General features: G+C 34.0%; 2 protein-coding genes across 2 annotated transcripts; both read right to left on the reverse strand.

Annotated features, from left to right (window-relative positions):
• Nucleotides 1–308: 308 nt before the first annotated feature.
• On the reverse strand, nt 309–24083 carry LOC143250700 (uncharacterized). Its single transcript, XM_076501606.1, has 2 exons — nt 23837–24083; nt 309–3952 (listed from the first exon to the last, which is right to left on the reverse strand). The coding sequence occupies exon 2, from the start codon at nt 3860–3862 to the stop codon at nt 2654–2656; it is 1209 nt and encodes a 402-aa protein (XP_076357721.1). The 5' UTR covers nt 3863–3952; nt 23837–24083; the 3' UTR covers nt 309–2653.
• On the reverse strand, nt 1859–2404 carry LOC143251284 (leucine-rich repeat neuronal protein 1-like). The gene has a single exon (XM_076502723.1). It carries the CDS (start codon nt 2402–2404, stop codon nt 1859–1861), a length of 546 nt encoding a protein of 181 aa, XP_076358838.1.
• Nucleotides 24084–24096: the final 13 nt, after the last annotated feature.

Consider the following 24096-nt stretch of genomic DNA (forward strand, 5'->3'; position numbering starts at 1 on the left):
ATATTTCTGTCCTTGAATTGGAAATTAGATTGCTGGCGGTTTTTGTGTGATATTACAGTTTTTAAATCACGAAATAGATTTTTGGCATTTAAAATTACGTTACAATCATTGAAATAAAATCACATTATTGGCGTTTTTAAAGTGATGTTTAATATTTGCGTTAATAATTAGATTCCTTATATTACAAGAAAGCTACCATTCACAGTTAAAATAATAATAATAATAGTGAAGGAAATTAGACTACTCTGTGTGAATTATTCGTGGATGACCAAGCGTTGTAGTCCTTAGATTGAAACATGAGAAAATTATTTTTAATTGTTTATTAACTTCATATATTCATTTACACATTTTACGCTTTAACCAGATGTGAACATTACATCTGAATTGATAACAAGAACAATGACAGTTGAGAAGTAATTAATATTCACGTTGATAAAATTATTGTTCAGATTAAAATGCAAAAATTACCTAGAACTACATTTCTAGAACAGTTCAACGTTAAATGTTCTTTTGTTACATAAGTAGAATGAAATGTTCCTAAATAATACATAGGGTCATAGACCCTATTGTGCATTTAGGGTTATATCTTCGAAAGTATGTTAGTAATTTTGTGTACATATATAATAAAAGAGGAAATTGTGCGATTATTAATAACGTATTTTCAAACTAGACTGAGAATTGATGATTAAGTACCAATGTGTAGTAAAAAAAAAAAAAGTTACACTCATCGCCTATAGTAAACATCAAAGAACTGTTATACATCCAGGAAAACAACATGTTTCCCGTTGAATACTGTAAAGCTTGGAATTGTTTTCATTACCCTGTAAAATAATCATCTGATGATGGTTAGATTAATCACCACTTTGGAGATGTAACCAGAACCTACTGGGTTAAACAGACAGGATATGTTTTATAAGTGATATTTATAGCACGCCCTGTACTTCAGTTTGATTATAATTCTCTTGGATATGTTTCACCAGTCTAATAGTTCTAATCACTTGAAAATATCTATATCAACAATATGTAAAATTAAAAAGTTCACTTTGGTAGACATTATTTTCTATTGTAGTAAACCTAATTAGAAGTGGTAATATAGCAGATGCTTTTCTAAATATAAAAGGGCCAACAAACAAACATCATACGTTCTAATAAAATAGCATCAAATAGAAACACAAGTTCACAATGTAAATCTTTTAGCTTAGATAAGAAGTTTGTTCCATTCAAATAAATTATATGAGAAGGTAGTGTGCTTTGCTTCAAGAGATAAATAGTTAGGTTCGTTTAAAAAACATGTTCAACTGTAACATCCACACCTGTCAAGGCAAGCTTAGAAATTCTACTACTTTTCTTGTCAGCTTTCGAAAGTTAGTATCAGAAAACATTAAAAATCATGCACTATATCCTAAAAATCTTTTAAGTTGAGCTTAATCTTAGAAACTGTTCTATTCGAAAGGCGTATTGAATACTAACATCTATGACTACATTTTCTTATGATTATTATTATTTCTATGAATAAGGGATTTTTCTTTTATAACTCTAATAATCAACAAACGAAATTATTTAAAGTAACCATTTTCTAAACACTTATGAATTTAATTAAAAAGAAGAAAACAGCCGCTTTGTGTTTGAAAACTTGATTCAAAACTGGTTGGTCTGACGGAAATATATTAAGCGCATCTTCAAGAAACCTTTCTTCCCTATTCGTCTAAAAATGTATTCTCATTCACAAACCAATTTTACCAGCTATGATAATACTGTGTGCAACTTTACCAACTAGGATTTTCTTCAACCAGCTTGTGAACGTAAAATAACAAAATCAACAACTCCAGAAATCATCCTGCTCATTTTATTTTTATTTTCAGGATCTAATCCGAGGCATCAAAGGGCTGTTAAGGTTCTCTGGGGGTACGTGAGCCATGCCAGTAATGAGAGACTTTTCAGGTGTTTCGTAGTGTCGCTGTCTGTACTTCTTGGCTGCCATGGAAACCAAACAAACAATACACAACATTGCCGCAACAATTCCTAGCACTACCGCGACCGCCACGTTGCTTGTGGTGTAAATGCCTTGCATAATAAAACTGGCATCTCGGGTATGAACGTGAGTACAAGATAGTTTGATGTATTTGTCTTCTTCTCTAATCTTGACAGCAATGCAAATCTTGTAATTTGTATCTGGTTCAAGATTATTTATAGTATAAGAGCGATATACGTAACTGACTGTGACTGTTTGATATTGCTCTTCTGGCTGGTTGTCAATTTTGTAAAGTATATCATACTCTGGAAAGTTATTCCGTGCTGTGCCATTCCACACAACTGTTACGAATGTGGAAGACACTCGTTGGGGAAACAGCCCAATGTCTACACTGCCAATGTGAAGAATTATGTTCTTTATGGCAACACCCATATTGTTTTCGGCAACACACTGGTAAGTTCCAGAATCTTTGTACTTCAAGTGGTACAAAATTAGCGTATTAGGATGTTTTATCTGAACGCGTAAGTCATTGTTTGATTCATTCACTACACCTCCAGAGGGTAGAATCCAATGGATCTTGGGTGGAGGTATACCAAAAGCACGACATTCAAAATATGAGAATCTCCAATTTTTGTGTCAACTGTTTCCTTACGAGAATCAACTAAAACTGGTTTACACTGCTCAGGAATGTTGGTGAAGCTCAAAGCCTTGAGCGGAAAAGAACGGAGATTCTGAGGTTGAGAACAATTTAACTGATCCGAGTTTAAAAAATCGATTGAAGAATTTTCTTTTTTTGTTTAGTGCCATTAGGATCCATCGAACATTACAATCACAGAGAAGTGGATTGCCGTACATTGTGAGCTGAACGGCTGGTCGTTCGTAGACAGTTTCATAACTTAAAACAGAAAGATTGTTTTTATGCAACATCAAGACTCTCAGCTTAGGAACATTGATGAAAGCATGGGGATCTACGAACTGTAAACTTGGGTTGTTGTGAAGATAAACCTTCTCCAGGTTATTTAAATCTCGAAATGACCCACGATCTATCATCTGAAGCGTAGATGTGTTTGACAAAGATATCTCTTTTACAGAAAGAAGAGTAAAATCATCTGTCAGCAACTTAGGAACTGGATTAGCGTCAAGGAAAAGAACATTCAGATGTTTCATAGATTGGAGAGCTGTTGTGGGAACTTCAGAAATGTTGTTGTGATTCAGCAGCAAAGTTTTCAGGTTACGAAGTCCATGAAAAGCTTCTTCGCTAATTCCTCTGATCCTGTTATGAGATAAAGAAAGGTGCCGGAGGTTATTTAGTGCTGTGAACGTCCCACTATTGAGATAATAAATTTCGTTGTTGTCAAGCTCTAGGGTTTCTAAATTCATCATATCGTAAAACCATTCTACTGACAATGAATGAATAGAATTTTCCCGTAGGTTCAGATGTTTAAGATTACTCATGCCATCAAAGACGTGTTCATCAATGAACTTGAGGTGGCCGTTTGTAACGACAAGCGTTTCCAACTTGTACAAACCACGAAAGACTCCGTTGAATAAGGTCCGAAACTTGTTATTAGACAAGTCCAGTAAGCGTAGTTCTGTCAAATTTTGAAAGATTGACCCACGGCCCATTTGCTTGATTTCATTGGTTGATAAATTCAACTCTAACAGACGAGGCAGAAAGGGTATTTGTTTGACCAAGTTCGTTAACCGATTATCAGATAGAAACAGTAACTCAGTCTGCAGAGGAATATTTTTAGGAATTTTTTGCAACCCACATGATGTACAATTTACCATACTTTGTACGCAATCACAATGAAGTGGACAATTGACATGCAAACTAATAACCGACGTCAGTCGTAACACACCAAATACGAGAAAAATCCACGATAACATGACGATGCAAATTTCGGATTAATTATTTATCGATAAGACACCTTTTACATTGTAAATAAATGGAATACTTGCTTGTGAAATCCCACGGACCTAAATAAACAAGAAGAACATTTTTCAAAAGAATTATAGAACATACTTGTCGTTTGACATGTTAATTAAAGTCCGTAATCTCTAAAATATAGCTCTCAGACCTAATACTTATATTTCCAATCTATGTAATCTTCAGGTTTTTCTTTGAACCATTACAATGTAATCACTATGAAACACTCACACATCACAGAATTACTATAAAATAAACAACTAATTATATCATTCAACATAAAAGTTATTAATATACTGGGTGGTTCATAAGTCCAATGACAAATAAATCATTCACGTGTGGAAAATATCTGTTAATGTTATGGGAAACGTTGAGGCCTACTCTGTGATAGTATTCTTCGATGTCATTAAACATTATATCCTTCGACACTTCAATTAATAAGTATCATACATAAAAAATATCAGCTGCAAACGTATAGAAAATAATGAACAAAACACAATAAAGATTCTAAGCTCGCACCTTAAACCTAAGGTTTGTGTAACAGCCTTTACTCTGATTGTATATCAATCTTCTGAGGCACAACTTCATATACATATAAAATGTGCATTTATGCCTACAAGAGTTGTTCTTGAAGAGCAAATTTGGTAATTTAAGCTTAAAATATTTGATTTATGGCTGTCTGCACATCTTTACCTTTGATATTTTAGGTACATGGTGTAGACTGATAAATTATTCGAATGACATGAAACTGACGATGACTACCAACAGTCTCGGCGAGGTTCTCACAGGGTAGGTCCCTAACACCTCATTTCACACCACAAACAATTATTTTCTTATGCATCTCAGTTGCTGTGGTATTTGCCTGGATGTTGATGACTCATAATAATAATTTAAATGATATATATATTTTATGGTATAATTACTATAGGGGACCATCTCAAATATATATATGTAACAAAAAAGGTTTACACCGAAGCCAAGTGGAATTAAACTGCTATCAAACCTATCTGGATATTCAGCGAAATTTTACGCAAATACTTTTTTTTATGAAGAAACTTAATGGACCCTTTGATTTTAGTGCAAAGCTACACAGTGTACTATCTATAACGTACCCTCCGCTGGGTCCCTAGCCCTAATTTCAGTATTATCAACTGTTAGGCTTACTGCTGATATACCGAAAGAATTTTACAGTTATATTGATACTTTTCTCGCCAAATATCTCGTTCAATAGAAATTATATTTTCAATATTTAATTTCTTTAGTGCGTATTAGTGTATAGAAGAAAAATTAGCGATCTTATAACACTAAAATGTTGTTTTTATTTTATTAGATATTCAACGTTTCACTTCGCAACTTCTTCAGGAGCGTTTACTGAAATACAAATCGAAATTCAGATATTTTTGTTTCAAATGTTAATAACAATCAAGAAAACATCACAACAGTTAAAAAATAACAGTACAAAATAACCTCCCAACCTCAACTTCCTCTATGAACCTACTAGCTAAAGGATTTGATTTCACAGTAACAAATAAACTTTCAAACCAAGTGTGTTTAAACACAATATCTTCTCTTGAATAAACTTTTTATTCTATTCGATAGAAACACATCTATGGAAATAAAGAAACAATTAAAACCCAGCAAAATATCACAAACTCAAACCTCCACTATAACCAACATCTCGGCATTAGGAAAAACTGATAACAATGATTTACACATTAATTCCATTTGTAAAATTTGTTAAACTAGAGATGCAACAAATTACTCAGCTTCTAAGTATCTCAATTAACACCCTTTTGATACAATCACGTAACAACCTTCCCATGCTAACAAAAATATTCAAACCAAAATCGCGGATGTGAGGATTCATTTGTTTGGTTCGTTTTGAATTTCGCGCAAAGCTATACGAGAGCTATCTACGCTATCCGTCCCTAATTTTGCAGTGTAAGACGAGAGGGAAGGCAGCTAGTCATACCCACCCACCGTCAACTTTTTGGCTACTCCTTTACCAACGAATAGTAGGACTGACCGTAACATTATAACGCCCCCACAACTGAAAGGGTGAGCGTGTTTGGTGTGACGGGGGAGATGTGAGGAAAAAGAACAGGAAAATTTTGCAAAAGCATTAGAATAATCAATCCAAGTACAACTTAAATCTCTCAAAATAACTTGCCCTTAAAATAATCGGGCAAGTGTAAAGATTTTATAGTTATGAATAGGAATACTTACTAACAAAATATTTGATCACCTCAAGAATAAATTTTAAATATTTAAGATGACACCACAAAAAATTGAGAAGGAAGTTAAAGAGATGTCACCCCTGTGGGACAGCAGTAAGTCATTGAATTTACAACGCTAAAATCAAAGGTTCGATTCCCCTCAGTGGACACAGGAGTTAGCCTAATTTGACTTTGCTATACTAAAAACATCCAAAACACACTCTAAAAATATTATATATGAATTTACAAAAACAAATAATCTTCCAAAGAAGCTAATGGATGAACTTAAAACTTCTGGTAGTCGCATGTCAGAATTATAAGGTTTACCAAAGAAACATAAACCGGATATGTCACCAAAACCCATAGTCTCAGTATATAACAGTGCTGCTGAAAGGCTTTCCTAGTTTATGCGTACAATTTTAGTACTGTTGTTAAATTACGTTGCAGTTAGTTGTTTGTTTGTTTTTTTAAATTTCGCACAAAGCTACTCGAGCGCTATCAGGGGCTAGCCGTCACTAATTTAGTAGTGTCAGATTAGAGGGAAGGCAGCTAGTCATCACTACCCACCGCCAACTCTTGGGCTACTCTTTTACCAATGAATAGTGGGATTGACCGTCATATTATAACGCCCCGACAGCTGAAAGAACAAGCATGTTTGGTGCGACGGGGTATTCGAACCCGCGACCCTCAGATCATAAGTCGAACGCCTTAATCCACCTGGCCATGTCAAGCTTACGTTCCAGTTCAGTTAAATAATACACAATATGTTATCATGAATCAAGTAACCAACATAATGATACTCTTTAGATTGGACGTCGTAGTTTCCTGTCCATCATTACTGAGGATGTTGTCAATGCAGTGTATGAATTCATGTCAAATTACATAAACAATTTGGAGATATATAGAACGTCAACAGGTACTGTCACAGAAATCTTATTTTTCATCCTTCATAATAGATATTTTCGTTTTGACAACAAACTATATTTCCAACTCAGTGGTGTCTTAATATGTATTAGAATTGCTGTTATTTATACCATAATATTTGTGTACATTTTTAAAACAATCGTAGCTGACAAGTGGTTTCAAGGTGACATCACTCGTCCTGATCTCTAGCTTAGATAATTCGATGACATGGTTGGACTAAGGAACCACAGTCTTTCTTCTTTAACCCAATTTTTAGACTTTCTAAGTTCCATAGACCTCAACACTGAGCTCACACTGAATCATTCGAATGATAAGAGAAACACAGATTTTCTTGCTGTTGCCTTGAGTATCGACAAAGATAACAATATACAATTTACCTTGTTTCAAAAACCAATAAGAAAACCTGTGTTCCTTACTCCAACTGCCATCATCCCAAATCTTCCAAGAAAAGCAGTTATTGGAGAAGTAAACAGAATCGATCGCAACTGTGGTGAAAAAAAAACTATACACACTTGGATCTAAAATCACTTCTTCTGAGCAATGAATATTCACTTTTTTACATCGAACAAATTTTCAAGGACTATAACTCACAAAAATCAGCATCCCACTTCAAACATGAGAAAACACAGATAAAAAGGAAGAAAAATTCGATTTTACAAAGATAACACAAAAAAGTTATTTTTATAACACCTCTTTGAACTACCGATTAAAATTATACAACGGCCAGGTACAACCCCAAAAAAGCCAACTTTCAAAGCCTCTATACACTACACTATAATGTGATAAAGCCAACTGTCTTACAGACATTTATTTGCAATCTGAAATTGGGTGTCTTGTCTCCAATGTTGTTTACCAGTTTAAATGTAACATCCACAATCATTCGTATATAGGAGAAAACGAAAGAACCCAACACACTGACTATCTTTATAAACAACAGCATGAGAGAAACGCAGTTGATAATTATTTTAACTAATCACAGACAAGTAACACCTGACATAAAACCACCCTTTTCTGGATAAAGCCTTACCAAAGCCACCATGTACACTGAAAGAAATTCTTGTTGAAGAACTATGATAACAGGTGAAGAGAGACAAAGGATCGCAGTTATACTGTTTATTGTTTTATTTGTTCATCATATCTTTTTATTATTGCAATCTGTTACCTTGATAGAATTTTAGTTTACTACGGGTGACAGTTAATTATTTCAATAATACTTTTCTTTCAACAATAAGCTTTACTACGTAATATGTTAAAAGCACAAATGTACGTTATAGATTTGAACAGAATTTAGTGATTAAACAATTTAAAAGATTTGTACTGTCAGTGGACACTTCTGAAGAAACTGTAAAACGAAACTAATTAAATAAAGGGCCCGGCATGGCCAGGTGGTTAGGGCGCTCGACTCGTAATCTGAGGGTCGCGGGTTCGAATCCCCGTCACACCAAACATAATTGTCCTTTCAGTTATGGGTACATTATAATGCGATGGTTAATCCCACTATTTGTTGGTACTTTTACTTTTTTTCTTTAGTAGACCAAGAGTTGACAGTAACTAGCTGCCTTCCCTCTAGTCTTACACTGGTAAATGAAGAAGGGTTAGCGCAGATAGACCTCTTGTAGCTTTATTCGAAATTCAAAAGAAACAAACAAACAATTCTTGACAGCTTTACGAGAATATCCGAAATAAACCAACTGATAAGTTCTTTCAAAGAATCGATAGACATTCACCATGTTATATTTCATGCTGCCTGTTCTAATTTTCTAAGTAATAAGCATTCTAGAACCAGTGATTCAAGTTATAGACCTCCATAATCAAATAATTTAATGCTACTCGTTAGCACGAGGAATGTTCTATTGTTCGCTTTTTCAGTATGTCTATGCGTTCACCATTCCCCAAACACCATATTTGCTTTATATATATATATGTGTGTGTGTGATGTTCCTTTTCTTCTTTTAGCCGCATTTGCTTATTTTACGATTCGTGAAGCCACATACGGTTCAGAATATGAGAAAAAAAACATTTACATGATTCATCAAACGTTTCGGTATGTACTTATTCGATTAGCAGCAGTGAAGTCTTAAAAACAAGGAGAAAAGTAATATATTTGACAATTTCAGTCAAATATCAATTTGCAATTAACCAGTGTGTATTTTAAAATTATAGTGTTTCCACGCTTTAGAGTTCAAAAACGACAACATCAAGAAAATATTGAATATTTTGGATTCGGAAAGATGGGATAGAAATTACATACTGTTTAACACCTCTTTTCATTTCGGGCTTAGAACCATCACATATGTTCAACAACATGAATGTATTTGTCTTCTTGACTGGGCTTTTTGGACTTGGTAAGCTCTTCATTATTAATTTATTAACTCCAGCTGAAAGTGCCAACATTCATAATTAATATATATTTATTTGTACTTGTATTTAATATTTATGGCAAAGTTATTAATGTTGTCTGCCGCTTTCCCAATTTTGAAATAATTACCAGAGGGAAGGCAGCTAGCAAGTTAGAAGAAACTTACCAACCACCATCCCCTCTAAGGAATTGACTGTAACTCTTAAAACGCACACATAACTGAAAATGTGGCGAATATTTTGTGGCGTCACATTCGAACCAGCTCTCCGGCTCTGAAATCTAGAGACCACAACAAGGTCACCTCGTGACCCATTCATTTTTGATGTACAAAAACTACGTGGCATCCTGGCCGTAGTCTTTGCAGAGATCATCTTACGGAAAACATTGATCTTAACTTAGATTTTATTCAGTTTGTTTACACACTTTTTTTTAACAATATTAAGCAGTAGCCATGAATTTTCTCAGGTAATATCTCATGAAAGACGTTGCTCCAAAACTAGGTTTTCAATGGTTCCATACTTGTCACAAATGTTAACCGTTATCCCAGTAAAACTGGATAAAAATATTACATTTATATTAAGAATGATACGTTGCTATCTTACTTGCGGAAGGTTATATTGATATTCTCTGTGATAATAACAAATGGAAATTATATACGTTTTAAAAATACTAGTTCATAAAGTGTGGCTCTATAAGCAGCTTGCCTAGGCCGAAGTGTGATGAGACTAAACATCATTCATACTTCAAGAGATCACCGGCTTTCTTACCTAATATGTTAGAGGTCCTAGCCCAACCTGGTGATCATAGCGCTCAACTCACAATTTACGTGTCGCACCCTCGAATGCCCGTCACCGAATGTACTTACCCTTCAGAAATAAAGGCGTTGTTAAGCGACGGTCACACTCACTTCGTTCAAAGAGGATTATTGAACAGCTCTATCCTGCTTTTTAGTATTTCAAATTCTTAGAATCTTGCGTTAAACTCATCTATGATATCTTCAATATTTACCTAAAATTCTGAAAAATCAAGTGGCTCGTCATCTTTGAGCTGTTCTGTTAATTGCTGGCAACTTGGAACGTGGGCCAAGTCGTTGGTTTCTAAACAAACTTTGTAATTCTTAACCTATTTCGAAACCCATTTATGTTTCACATTAAATCTGATACCATCTGGTTCCGACCCTGGAGCTTCAGGTTGAGACCGTTAAGATGAGTGGTGATGTCTGTGAGAAAAGGCAGTTGTTTCAGAAAATCCTTACTTTTGAGCTTTTCTTCCAACTGTGTTGTATCCGATGAAACAAATTGATCAAAGAATGCAGGGATTTCTTTCCTTATTCCAAAGAATCGTTCCAGACACTTTCAGGCACTGAGTCACCTTACTTTCTGTCTCCATATCCTCAAAAAACTGATTCAGCTCCTCTTATCATGTTAATAACTTTAACAACAAGTTTAAAAACTACGTTTCATTTCACTGGTTTCCCACACAAATCTCCTTGATGAATAAGACGATGAAATGTTGGACAAGTTACTTCATTTTCCCTTAGAAAAACCAACAAAGCCTAATTTTTTCCAGTCATCGCAAGTGCGCTATCTGTCACTGTTGTTGAACACTTATTGAAACCTACAATTTTATCAACTGAATTTTTCATTGCCTTGAAGATATCCTTTTCTTCTGTGGTCCCACGAAGAGCACATACATTCAATAATTCCTCTTTCGTTGAAAAATCTTCATGAATAATGCGTACATATATTAACAGCTGACTTACATCTGCTTGATCAGTACTTTCGTCAAGACAAAGTGAGAAATAAGTACTTTTTTCAACCAATCTAACAAGTGAGTTTTCTAATTGTTCTCCCATATTAGTGACCTTTCTTTGTATGGTTTGGTTGGAAAGCTGCACTGATTCATTTTGGCATCTCCAAACGTCTTAGCCATTTCAACAGCACATTTCTTTACTAAACTGTCATCAATAAAAGGTTTCTTTGCTCTTGCAAGTTCAAGATAAACGATGTACGAAGTATTCAAAGCAGATGTCTGGCTTTCTGACAACTTGTTAAACATACTCGTTTGTTGTTTTAATTTCTTGCTGAAATCCGCAATCTGAACTTTTCGAGTTTCTCCTTCATATTTTTTTATACTTTTCTTCATGTATCGTTGAATAATGTCTTTTCATATTAAAGTCTTTGGGCACTGATGTAATTTGCATATAAATCAAACACTGCAACTTGCCGTTATTGTTTGTAGTCAAATAATCAAGTTCCCAACATTCCTAGTGAACTCTGTTTTCACTGTCAATCCTACGTTTCTTGAAAACTTTACTCATGTTTATATTTATCACAGAATTGAACAGTGATAATTTAGAACACGTCAACCTCCACAACAGCAAATTGACAGACTGGCAACAGCCACCAACCAGAGAAATCCACTTTGTCTAGCAGGAGTAATGCTGGTATAATACGCCGAGGTGTATGTGATATAATTTAAAAGCAATTACTATCAAGTTATTACTGTGAAATTATAGAGGCATAAATAATAAACATACAGGTGCTCACAAAATAAATTTTAAAATTTCATTAGTATATGTCAGTTGGAGCTTTCATGCATTTTTACCTCGCAAGTCAGAATTTTCCATTTCTTTACTACAAAAAAAATTATTAAAGTAGTTATTTTTCAATAGACTTTCGCCGCCACGCAAAACCATGCCGCGGGCCGCATGCTGCCTCCATGCCGCTTGTTGGAAGTCTCTGCTCTAGTCTAGCACTGCTAAATTATAAGTAAAACAGAGAGCCATGGACGTAACTCAAACCAAATCAATATTTCAGAATGTGACATAAAAAAATTCACAACAAAAATAACTAAACACGACTGTCGCCTTAGTAGTTAAGTTACATACACACACTTGATTTTTAATAATCTGAAGGAGTTTAGAAGTTATTAGACATACTCGTTTAGGCGTTTATTGCACAGCAATTTCTGTCCACTCGCATCATGACACCGATAGAGAATTTTACTTTTGGATGAGTTAATTAGCTTGGAGAAACAGGTAAGGAATCTACAGTTAAAAATGATAGGCCTAAGAAGGGCACCTTTTCACTAAGGTCATTAATGCTGAAACGAATTGCTGAAAATCTCCCAATTATTAGTGTTTTGACAGATAAGACTGTGACAGTATTTAAGTGTACAAAAACATATCTCTCAACACGTATGAAAATCCAAAGTATTAGGTCTTTACATCCATTCTGTTTCATCATAATGTTTCATATGTAAGTAGAGAGATAAGCAAGTCTGTATAACGTTTATATCCACCCATATTATTTATATGGACAAAGAATGTGGACTTTTTACCACTCGGTGTACACTAGCATAAAAATTATTTTGTTATTCAATTCAAAATATTTTTTGATAATTCTATTGTCTTTACATTAGCTACACACTGATAACGTTGTTCTCAGAACTTGTCACATGCAACACTTTTAGTTACTATATGGCTCCTCAGTCCTTGTCCAGAACTTGTCACATGCAACACTTTTAGTTACTATACGACTCCTAAGTCCTTGTCCAGAACTTGTTACATGTAATATTTTACCATTAATATGCACTCTGTCTTTTGTACGTTACAATACATCAATTTCCAGTTACTATAATAATTTATTTTGTTATCCTCCTTACTTTTATTGTTTTGCGCTATTCATTCTTTGTTCTGAAGTATATACTAGTACTTGCACTTTATATTATATAACCCTATATTCTTTGTCTTAAATACTAGCTACAAAATTACGTTGAATCAACTTGGCTATCATCGAGGCCTTACTTGCCCTAGTTATATCAAATGGAAATTCATGCAAGCATTAAAACTTCGCCCCAACTAAATTAACTAGAATCCTTAAGCAGTAAAAAAAAGACTTTCAGTATTCCCTAAGAATCTTTTGTGCATGAAAAGGTGCTGCTTTAGAGTGCATCTTAATTCAGTACTCGGTACAAACCCCTTGTAAAATCTCACGAGACAGTCAGGATTGAATATTTTCCCAAGCAAGAACTTTTGTTTGATATTTACTTAACAAAGGAAATTTGTAAAACCCATTTCTTGTGATCGAATATTCAAGCTTTCTCTCGTGCATTAAACTATTTTCATTCTTGTTTTTTCCCCACTCACGTAGCACTTAAGCTCTAGCTGTCAAAACGAACGCTTGAAATTTGGACTAAGATAGATTGTTTCGTAGCAAATGTTAAACAGCGAATCGATTATTACTAGTTTTATTTGTTGAGCAAATTTAAATCTTTCATATAACAAACAACATCATTCTGAATGCTATGGCTGCACTCTGTTGTTTCAGTACACTGATGTTTCGTTAATTAAAGCGAAGTTAATTAAATCCAATACAAAATAACTTTCGTAAGAATCCTTTAGTAATCCTTTATTTAACGGAAATTGTGTTCTAAAATCCAAATAAAAATAGTTATGATCTAAGAAAACAAAAATACGCCAGACCTGGGAGTGTAGACAGGAGACATCGTAGAGTTATGTATAATACTGCTGTTTCCATTCAATCCAATATTTAAAATGTAAAATTCACTTGAAATTAATTAATATATTTTTAATTCAATGTGTATAACATCTACCATAGTCATTAAATTGTTTTTTTTTTTGGAATTTCGCACAAAGCTACTCGAGGGCTATCTGTGCTAGCCGTCCCTAATTTAGCAGTGTAAGACTAGAGGGAAGGCAGCTAGTCATCACCACCCACCGCCAACTCTTGGGCTACTCTTTTACCAACGAATAGTGGGATTGACCGTCACATTATAATGCCCCCACAGCTGAGAGGGCAAACATGTTTGGCACGACTCGGGCGCGAACCCGCGACCCTCAGATTACGAAGCGCACGCCTTAACGCGCTAGGCCATAGTCATTAAATACATTTTTACTTAGATGTAACAAGAGTGATGTTTTCTCTTTTGGTTCGGTGATGATGATTTACTTTGAAAGAACAAAGGCTTACCACCAAACCCTCTATTCAGGCTAAAGATTACAACTAACGAAAAGTTTTGAAACTATTTACCAAAAAAAAAAAGGATACGTTCATTTATTTAAACGCTGAAAATATATAAACTATAAAAATAAAATAACTTTAGAGTAATAAAATGATGAAATGGATCCACCTTTAGTCCAGTCTCGATAGAAAACGAAATAATAAATATATGAAATTGGTACCATTTCTCGGTGATCCTTGCGTGTTCCGTTTATCACGAACCCAATTTTTTTTTTTTTGGAAAATACATATAATGCTATTTTATTCTTCACGTAATATTCTACGTAAACCTAGTTTATACGTAACGTGAAATACATTTAGTTTATTCTTTTTTCTTCTAATACAATTTCTGTCGCTTTTCTTTCATGATGGCATTTTATCGGAAACTGGTTATTATGGATCGAATAGTTGCCTCGCGAACAACGGTTAAAGAAAGAAAATAATGCAGAACCTTCAAGTTTCATTGTGAATACAGACTGTTCTTCATTATCAAGTTTTGCGCTTCTAGCTTAAAGTCCCCAGTATTTCGATCTTGAGCAAAGATAATACGTTTCTTCAATAGGAAAATGTCATACAACTTCTGAAAGTAAAATCAATGAATTTCACAAATGAAAATGCCGGCAATCTATAAATAGTAATCTAGACAAGATAATTATGAAACATTTTACGTTGCTTTATTTCACAATCTTATTAACAACGAATAAAACAAGAGAGACATGTTTTCGACGAAACAATAACATTGCTCAATAAATTAAAACCTATTCAATCTCGTTAAAAATATACAGAGATAGTTATTTGTTTGTCAGCTTTAAATATAAAGCTTTACGAAGGGTTTTATACACTTTATTCATTATTGGAATCGAATCCATATTTTAACAGTATAGCCCTCAAAGTTACCTCTGAACCACTGAAGTGTATATGTTGTGTGCGTGTTTCTTATAGCAAAGTCACATCGGGCTATTTGCTGAGTCCACCGAGGGGAAATGAACCTCTAATTTTAAGGTTATAAATCCGTAGATTTACTGCTGTACTAGCGGGGACTGAACTACTGGAGAGAAAAAGAAAACTGTTACAGCATCACTAATAAAACATTTTTTAAAAACTTGTGACATTTTGTTTGTATATACAGTGATAAAATGTGACTCCTTCCTATTCACGATACCTTAAAAATTTGTGGCATATTTATAGCAACATTTTCTTCTAATATATATATGCGTTGTAGTAATTCCTGATATTTTAGTTGCACTACAAAACATAATGACATGTTTCTGTTCAGTGTGTTTTAAAATTCGTATTTTTTACTTTTTCGATAATCTTCAATAATTTGTAAAATATTCTTTTTTATGTTTTAAAAATTCTGGACTTTTCTTTTGTGGTTGTAATGTAGAAATTCTGGCATCTTCTTTTTCAATATACTGAAAATTTTGACATCATTGTCATCATGGCTGCATCATTAACATTATGATATATTTTCGTGGTTGCATTCAAAAGCTGTTTAGGTTTTACACAATATGCCCAGCGATGGTACAGCGCTATGTTTGCGGACGTATGACGCTAGAAACCTGGTTTCTATACCCGTGTTGAACAGAGCACAGACAGCTCGTTGTTTAGCTTTGTGCTTAATTATAAACAAACAAGGAAATAAACAAATTTTGCACGATGAATAAAGTGAGACAAAATAAGCGAGGGAAACTGAGTTTCGTGGTATTAGCTCTCTGATGTTTGTTGGTGTACACAATTATGAGTTCTCAATGTTTGGTTATATCACCTAACCACACTGAATACAACTTAAGGCAAATGTTGATATAACATTTTTTTTGGATCCTGCTACTACAAGTTCTTAAGTACACATTATACGGAATAATTTAATGTTTTTTGTCCCTAACCACCAGAAACTACCGGAACACCTATAAAAGCTCTTACCTGCAATAAGTATAACTCACACTTTTTTAATATAACAAACAGGGTCCTAGAAAGCCACGATCACCTTTTCATGGCATGTACAGCTACAACTTACGTATTAAAACTTCTTTCTGTTAACCCAGTACATTACATATTCTTTTTTATGGTAAAAAGAGTAGTCCTAGAGTTGGCGGATGTGTTGACTAGCTGCCTTCTTTCTAGACTATCGCTTCTACTTAGGGACGGCTAGCACAAGTAGCTCTTTACTAGATTTGTGCGAAATTCAATAAGAAAAATAAACAGGTTAAGGCAAATAGTGTCTAATTTATGCTGTTTTTAATTTGTTTTCAGATATTCGCGCACAGCAACTCCAGCTAATCTATTTAAAATATTTACTTTTGAGTTTGTTTGTAGTTATTATTTTGTTTTGTTTGTGGAGGGGGGATTCAAGATATTTTGAATTTCGCGCAAAACTACTCGAGTGCTATCTGCGCTAGCCGTCCCTAATTTAGCAGTGTAAGACTAGAGAAAGCAGCTAGTCATCACCACCCACCGCCAACTCTTGGGCTACTCTTTTACCAACGAATAGTGGGATTGATCGTAACATTATAACGCCCCCACGGCTGAAAGGGCGAGCATGCTTGGTTCGACCGGGATTCGAACGCCTTAACACGCTTGGCCATGCCGGGCCAAGATATTTTAGTACTATAAGGTTATGAAAAAAATAAATAAATAAACAGCAAAACTTTAGCCGTATAACTGATATTTAGACAGGAATATAAGCTGCTAATGTATATTTGTTAAATACCGTTATTTTTATATCAAATAACAAAATTTGGCTTCATCTAGTGTTTTCTGTCAAACACATCCTCTAATTCAGTCTAACTTGAACCAACTGACAGCGGATGTTTGAAATAAGATTGCATAGCGAATTGCTCGTACCTAAGGTTTGGTCACGGCAAGTACGTGCTGGAAATAATTTTCTAAAGTATTCTCTGTATGTTGTGCAGAAAATCAATGAGAAAGCACTACCGTTTATATGAATTTTCAAAATTTCCGCCGGCGTAAGTGCATAACAGAAGATTGTTTAGCATTTAGGTGCTTCTAGTAGGAAGCATGATGTTCCGAACGCCAGACGAACTTCCTGAAATATTAGATAAGGCCAGTAAGAGCGGTCGTTACTTCGCCATAGACCTTACTTTATGAACTGAGTCATACTTTTGGATACTACTGTTGATGAAACAGAAATCTCTAACAAGTGATAACGTAACTTATATTCTTATGAAATATCAGAAAAATAGTGAGATACAGGAATATACAAGTTTAAATACCTTCTGAAAGTGTCTTACGTAATCTTTACTGAGAAAACATTTACAATAGCCTGTATGTCAGACTAACACTTTGTAACAGCTATTAGGATTTATCGTAACTGATAATCTCCACCTAGAACTGCAAAAAGTTACTAATCCACTCCAGGGTTTTGTAGTAATTGGCTATCCCTACCTAGGGTTATGTAACCATTTATTATCCCAGTTTTGCAGTGATTTATTAAACTAACTAAGAATTTTGCAAGAATTGATTATTTCAGTCCAGGATTTTGTTATAATTGATTAAAATGTATAGGATATTGTAGCAATTGATTTTCCGAGTTTAAGTTTTTCTTTGTATTTCTTATACTAGTTCAGGATTTTGTCTGGAACATTTTTAACGATCTACAATTATGGCCTGAGAGTTTTGGAACAATTCATTTAATCGAAAAATAATTTTCAAAGGGTTATCTTTCCCTCTATGATTTTTTTTTTTAAATTGAGTATTTCCAGTTATAATTTGACAATAAATTATTAACATCCGCCCCTCAAGTGTTTTATAACGAATAATTACTTCTATTCAGGAATTTTTAATAATTAATTATCTCCATCTGTAATTTTGAAACAATAAATATTATAACCATTAATTATCATTGTCTTAGTTTTGGTTACATTTAAAAACAATAGATCATCCACTTAAACGATTGAACATTGACTTATAAACACTAATTTCAACATCAAAAATATTACTCTGACTAGAAGTTTGTAACAACTAATTATCTATAAGATGTTGTGACAACTGATTGTCCTGTCTAAGATATTACCATTGGTTCTTCCCGTCTAAAATGTTGTCACAAATAGTTATTCTTGTCTAAGATGTTGTCACAACGGGTTATTCCCATGCAAAATGTTGCAACAGTTACATCTGATGATCCAAATATTATAAAAATTGACTACCCCATTTAGATTTTTGTAGCTATTTAACTCAGGGTTCAGTCAATAGCTGTGTATATGTTTTGTGTTTGTAATACCTCTCACACAATAAAACATAATGGTGATCGAGACTGAACTGAACTCTCGGCAGTCGTTACGGAATATGAAAAGCTTGAATACAGAAGATGATCAATGATTGGAAAAATACTAAATAGCCAATCATATAAGACTTCTTATTATCACATAGTAACAGCATCCTTCAAAATATTTGAACTTTCTTGGCTTGTTCTGAAACTTTGTGTCAAATCAAATTTAAATATTATATCTATTAGGGGATTTTTTTCACGTATAACATTAATGTAATTGATGCACAATTCAATTTCTATTTAAGTTTTGTTTATTTGTTTTTTTAATTTCGCGCAAAGCTGCACAAGGGCTCTCTGCGCTAGCCGTCCCTAATTTAGCAATGTAAGACTAGAAGGAAGGCAGCTAGTCATCACCACGCACAGCCACCTCTTGAACTACTCTTTTCCCAACGAATAATTGGATTGACCGCCACATTATAGCGCCCTCATGGCTGAAAAGGCGAGGATTTGAACCCGCGACCCTCAGAGTACGAGTCAAGCGCCTTAACTACCTAGCCATGTCAGGCGTCTATTTAAGTGAAACATATTTATAATAATGATAAGGACGTGTTTGTGTTTGTGATCGCCATAGCTTTATAAGGAAAGAACCTACAAACCTGAAAATGTTCGCTATGGCTAAGTGGACCCGAGAGTGTCCACTTGTGTATTATTATTTTTCCATGTAAGTACGCACATTCATTTGCGCAACTTCTTACTAGGCAAACTAGCAAAAATGTAGTCATACTGAGTGGATCCTGAGAGTGTGTACTTAAGTGTTGTTACTTATCTACTTGCTTGTGCGCAAGCGCGTACTCACCTTTTAATGAGGGCAAGCTAGAGAAAAACTACAAGAAAAATTATTGGTTCCTTATATTACAAATAGAAATCACAGACAGATAAATATGCACGTGCGTGCACGAATGAGAGTGTGTGTCTGTATATGTGTGATCGCCATAGCTGCAAAAAGAAAGAACCTAGAAATCTGAAATTTTGCACACATACTACATGGATCCTAAAGTTGTGCACTTTGGTATTATTTATCTTATTCACGCGCGCGCATCTTTTTAGTGAGGCAAGCAGCGATAAAACCATATAGAAAAGAGATGACTATTTGTATAACAACTTATATAGAAAAGCCAGTGCGTTTTGGTAACAATGCTTTCCAACAACGGCTTTTATCTTATGTTGCCTAATAACAAAATTATATATATAATGTTTTCATGCTAAAATGGGCTCAGAATACACAAACTATCAACATAATAACACAAGCAAGGCCGGATACTTTCGCTTATGAATACATGTATTGCACTGTAAACACATAAAATAAGTCTGGAATTTCATGCAAGCTACACGAAGACTGTGTGTGCTAGCTGCCCCTAGTTTAACAGTGATAGGCTAGAGAGAATGTAGTTATTCAACACCATCCATCATTAACGCTTGGACTACTCTTTTCCAACAAAAAGTAGGATTGACTGTTAAATTATAACACTTATGCGTGTGTGTGTTTTCTTATAGCAAAGCGACATCAGGCTATCTGCTGAGTCCACCGAGAGTAATCGAACCCCTGATATTAACGTTGTAAATCCGTATACTTACCGCTGTACCAGTGGGGAGCAACACTTATGCGTATGACTGTAAAGGAGAGCTTGTTTAGTGAAGGGGATTCGAAAACTCGACCTTCAGATTACGAATCGAGCGTCTTAACCAGCAGGCCATTCCAAGTTCTGTATCATATTTATCACAAGTTAGTTAGGTAAAAGTATAAATTTTTAAGATTTCATGCCTAATGGTATGTTAAACCATATACGTTTAACACTTTTATTAATGGCAGAATTTAGCTTTTATTTATGCTATGTACAGATATTTTTACTTCTTTAACAGCAAAGTAGATAGACAGGTTTTAGAGATAATTGACCAATATAAAACAAAACTTCGTAGTTCTTAGCACTAGCAATTCAAAATAGACGAGGGATAATATATTACTTTAACCTTCTAGTAAAAAGATGAAAACTACCAATATATATGGATATTTATTTGTGAAATTTGCGCAAAACTAATCGGGGATTATTTGCGATAGCTATCCCTAATTTTGAAGTGATAGATCAGAGGGAAGGCAGCGAGTCAACACCACCCACGACAACTCTTAAGCTATTCACGTAAAACTGGATAATGGGATTTGACTGTAAGTCTTACAATATATTCACAACCAAAAGAGGAGAATGCGATTTTTTTAAGGGGAACGCGGAGCGCAAACCACGAGACCTCGGATTTACATTTTAGCACACCAATCAATAGTGGGTATTAATTCTTAATTGAATAATTCAAAACCAGTTGTAAAGTATAATAACGTAGAACGTAGACGACAGTTTAAAAGGTAACTATGTTTTACAAGTTGCTCGTATGTGTTACACAATCAGTAGCAGAGCTGTAAGTCTGCGGAAACGTATAATGCTAGAAACTTGGTTTCAATAGCATTGGTTGGCATAGCACAGATGTGTAACTTTGTGCTTATCTACAAAATATCAAACGTATTCCTTAAATAAGCATGGGTGGTTGGTATTAGTACGAAACACCTTCCTTGTTTTAAAAACCAAAACAAGCCAAACTCTGAGGTTTGTAATAGTTTAAAATTTGGTACAAATATTAGCTCCTCTAACATACGTCATTAAGTTAGCTTATAATGTTTTACAACAGTAACAGGACTCCAAGTTGCCTGTAACAACTTATCAAAGCCTAAGTTTTGAAAGCAGACCGATTATTTCGTGTAAATGATTCATAAAACCCACATTTCATAAAAAATGAGCTCAAACAGTACTTTGAAGATAGGGGCCGACGTTCTTCACAGTAACCATAACCTAAACCTGTAATAAAAGTCTAATAAATTGAAAAGTATTTTTTGATAAACATCTAATCTCCTATAAAATCACAATACACAATATTGTTGGGACCAGAATAGGTTTACCACGTTTTCCAAAGAACACTTTTCAATAGATAGAAATCTGTAAAAAACATACGTTTTTCTCAGCAATAAACCTGCGAAAATTAATATTTTCATGTTACAGCCTACTTTTTAAACTGGACTCAGAGACGTACAGTATAGTAAATATGTTTAAATTAATGTCATTTATTTTTCGATCAAAAATAAAAGTAAATATGGCACTGAATATAGTTAATTGAATATATTTTGTTTTTACATTGTTTACTTATAAACATTAGAAAATATTGTTTCATCTTATTAGGTACCCTCACTATTTACGATATTTTCGGCCGTAAACCCAGTAACGTCTCACAAAATTCGACTGGATTAGTAGATTTAGGTTAGTCTTAAATCTGTATGCTAAACTAACAATGCGAAATAATCTTTGCTACAAAAGCATAATAATAAAATGGGATATATCAAAGGCCTTAACCAATATTGTTAACGAAAGTAACAGTAAACAAAGACTACAATATACCTTACTAACGAAACAGATAGATACTAGTTGTTAGCTTCATGTAAATTGTAATACAATTTACCATTGTATCAGCAAAACTTTACACAGTACTACTCAACAACGTCTTGTGACCAATGAAAGCCCATCAAACGGCTCCGACAATGTAACTTTAGAGGAACTTGACATCTGAGACAAATCACCAAGACACATGCTACATTTTGTAGGTATAGAGTTAAATAGTAGGAGAGCGGAGATAGTACAGAAAAAAAGAAATATTTGTGAAGTTAAATAAATACCCGAATCGTACAATAAATAGCTAGAACATTGGAACTCTATAAATGATATTCATGTTAAATGTAGTAACAAAGAAAAACAAAGTATTAAACAAACAGTAAAACATGTCTAACATAATTAAAGCAACCCTAATCAACCTCTGTTATCTCATAAAAAAAAAGGAATGTGCAAGCGGAAATACCAGTTAAACGTAAATCTGCAACAAGAGCTAAAGCATCCACTCAATGAGAAGAGCATAGAGATTAAAAATAATAAGGCTTAGAAGAAGCATTAAGAACAATGGTAAATATGAAAATCAAATTAATTAACTAAAACAATTGTAGATTAATTTCTATACAATATATGGAGTTGTTGTATAGCTAGTATCAAGTAGTAAAAAATTAAAGTAACTGGAGGTGATTTGTTAGTCCTAAGATAATTTTAAGGGCTCATAGACAACGTGGATAGAGTTTTAGAATAACTTATATTTCTAGTCAGTGACAATGTATGATGTCTTGAATTCTTTCCTTATTTTGGTTAATTTTAATTTACAAGAAAAATCATTCCAGAACTAATTACCAATACTTTACTTACTCTAATGGATGTTAGAACTAGACTGAATAGAAGTTTTCTAGTCATACAGAACAAGATAACGAAATATCTTTAACTTGTTTGTTAGTCCACGTAAGCATGTTAGTACAACCTATGACTCTCCAGCTTACCAGTCAACAAAATCTATTAGTAATCCCAAACTGACTTCTTTTTATTGGTTCAAGAGGTTAGTGTATGCAGTACATTATTTTGTTATATCTTATATCGCATTTAAACAACGTAAGGTTCCATCAATTTCGCTCTTTCTTTTTTTCATCATAAAGATCTTTATATAGAACGTTTGATGTCTTCCTTTTTAATATTTTTAGTCAGTATTTTTACAAGATAAGTCAAAAATAAAAATATGCCAAGTTCTTATAATAAAAGAAGTGGACATATTTTAACGACAGTGATATATATCGATGGGATGGAAGCGTGCACCTGTAAGGCCTGCTTTTCCTTAAAGTTATATTGTGTACTAGTGAAGCTAACACGCTTTCGCTGCAGTCTTATACATTCTATCAGTGAAGCAAATTATGTTTAACAAGGAACGATTATCAAATTATGCATCCAAAAAACTACGTTTATTCTCTTCAACTAGACATCTACAAACCTATTTACTGGTAAGTTTCTCGACTACAAAGGGCAAACAAAAACAATTCAAATATTAATCTTTTTTCTGAACAATGACATTACATGACTTTACTGGTATTGAAATTCGCTAGGAAAATGTTGTAATTTATGAAATTTACCAAAACAGTAGCAAAAAAAATAGTAAGCAAAATATTTTGTTTAAAAAGTGATTTTTGTTGTTAGTGATAGTTTACATACAATAGTGTTACTTACAATTACAATCTCCTCGAATTTACATCATTCTATACATCAGTATTGGACGTTAGTACGGCCAGTCTTTCGGTAGCTAATTCAGAGAACGGATCGAGGTCTCATTCCCCTTTGCTGCTCGACGTCATCATCGATTCTGAGGAAAGATTGCTCGCCCTACTCTGTAAACAACCTCCCCCCATTTCCCAGCACGTAACCTTCCGTGGAAACCAACATTTATTGGTGAATCTACGCGTTCTTGCACGCTAGGACACTGAGCGTGC

Source organism: Tachypleus tridentatus, chromosome 5 (assembly GCF_004210375.1).
Source record: "Tachypleus tridentatus isolate NWPU-2018 chromosome 5, ASM421037v1, whole genome shotgun sequence".
NCBI classification, from domain to species: Eukaryota; Metazoa; Arthropoda; class Merostomata; order Xiphosura; family Limulidae; genus Tachypleus; species Tachypleus tridentatus.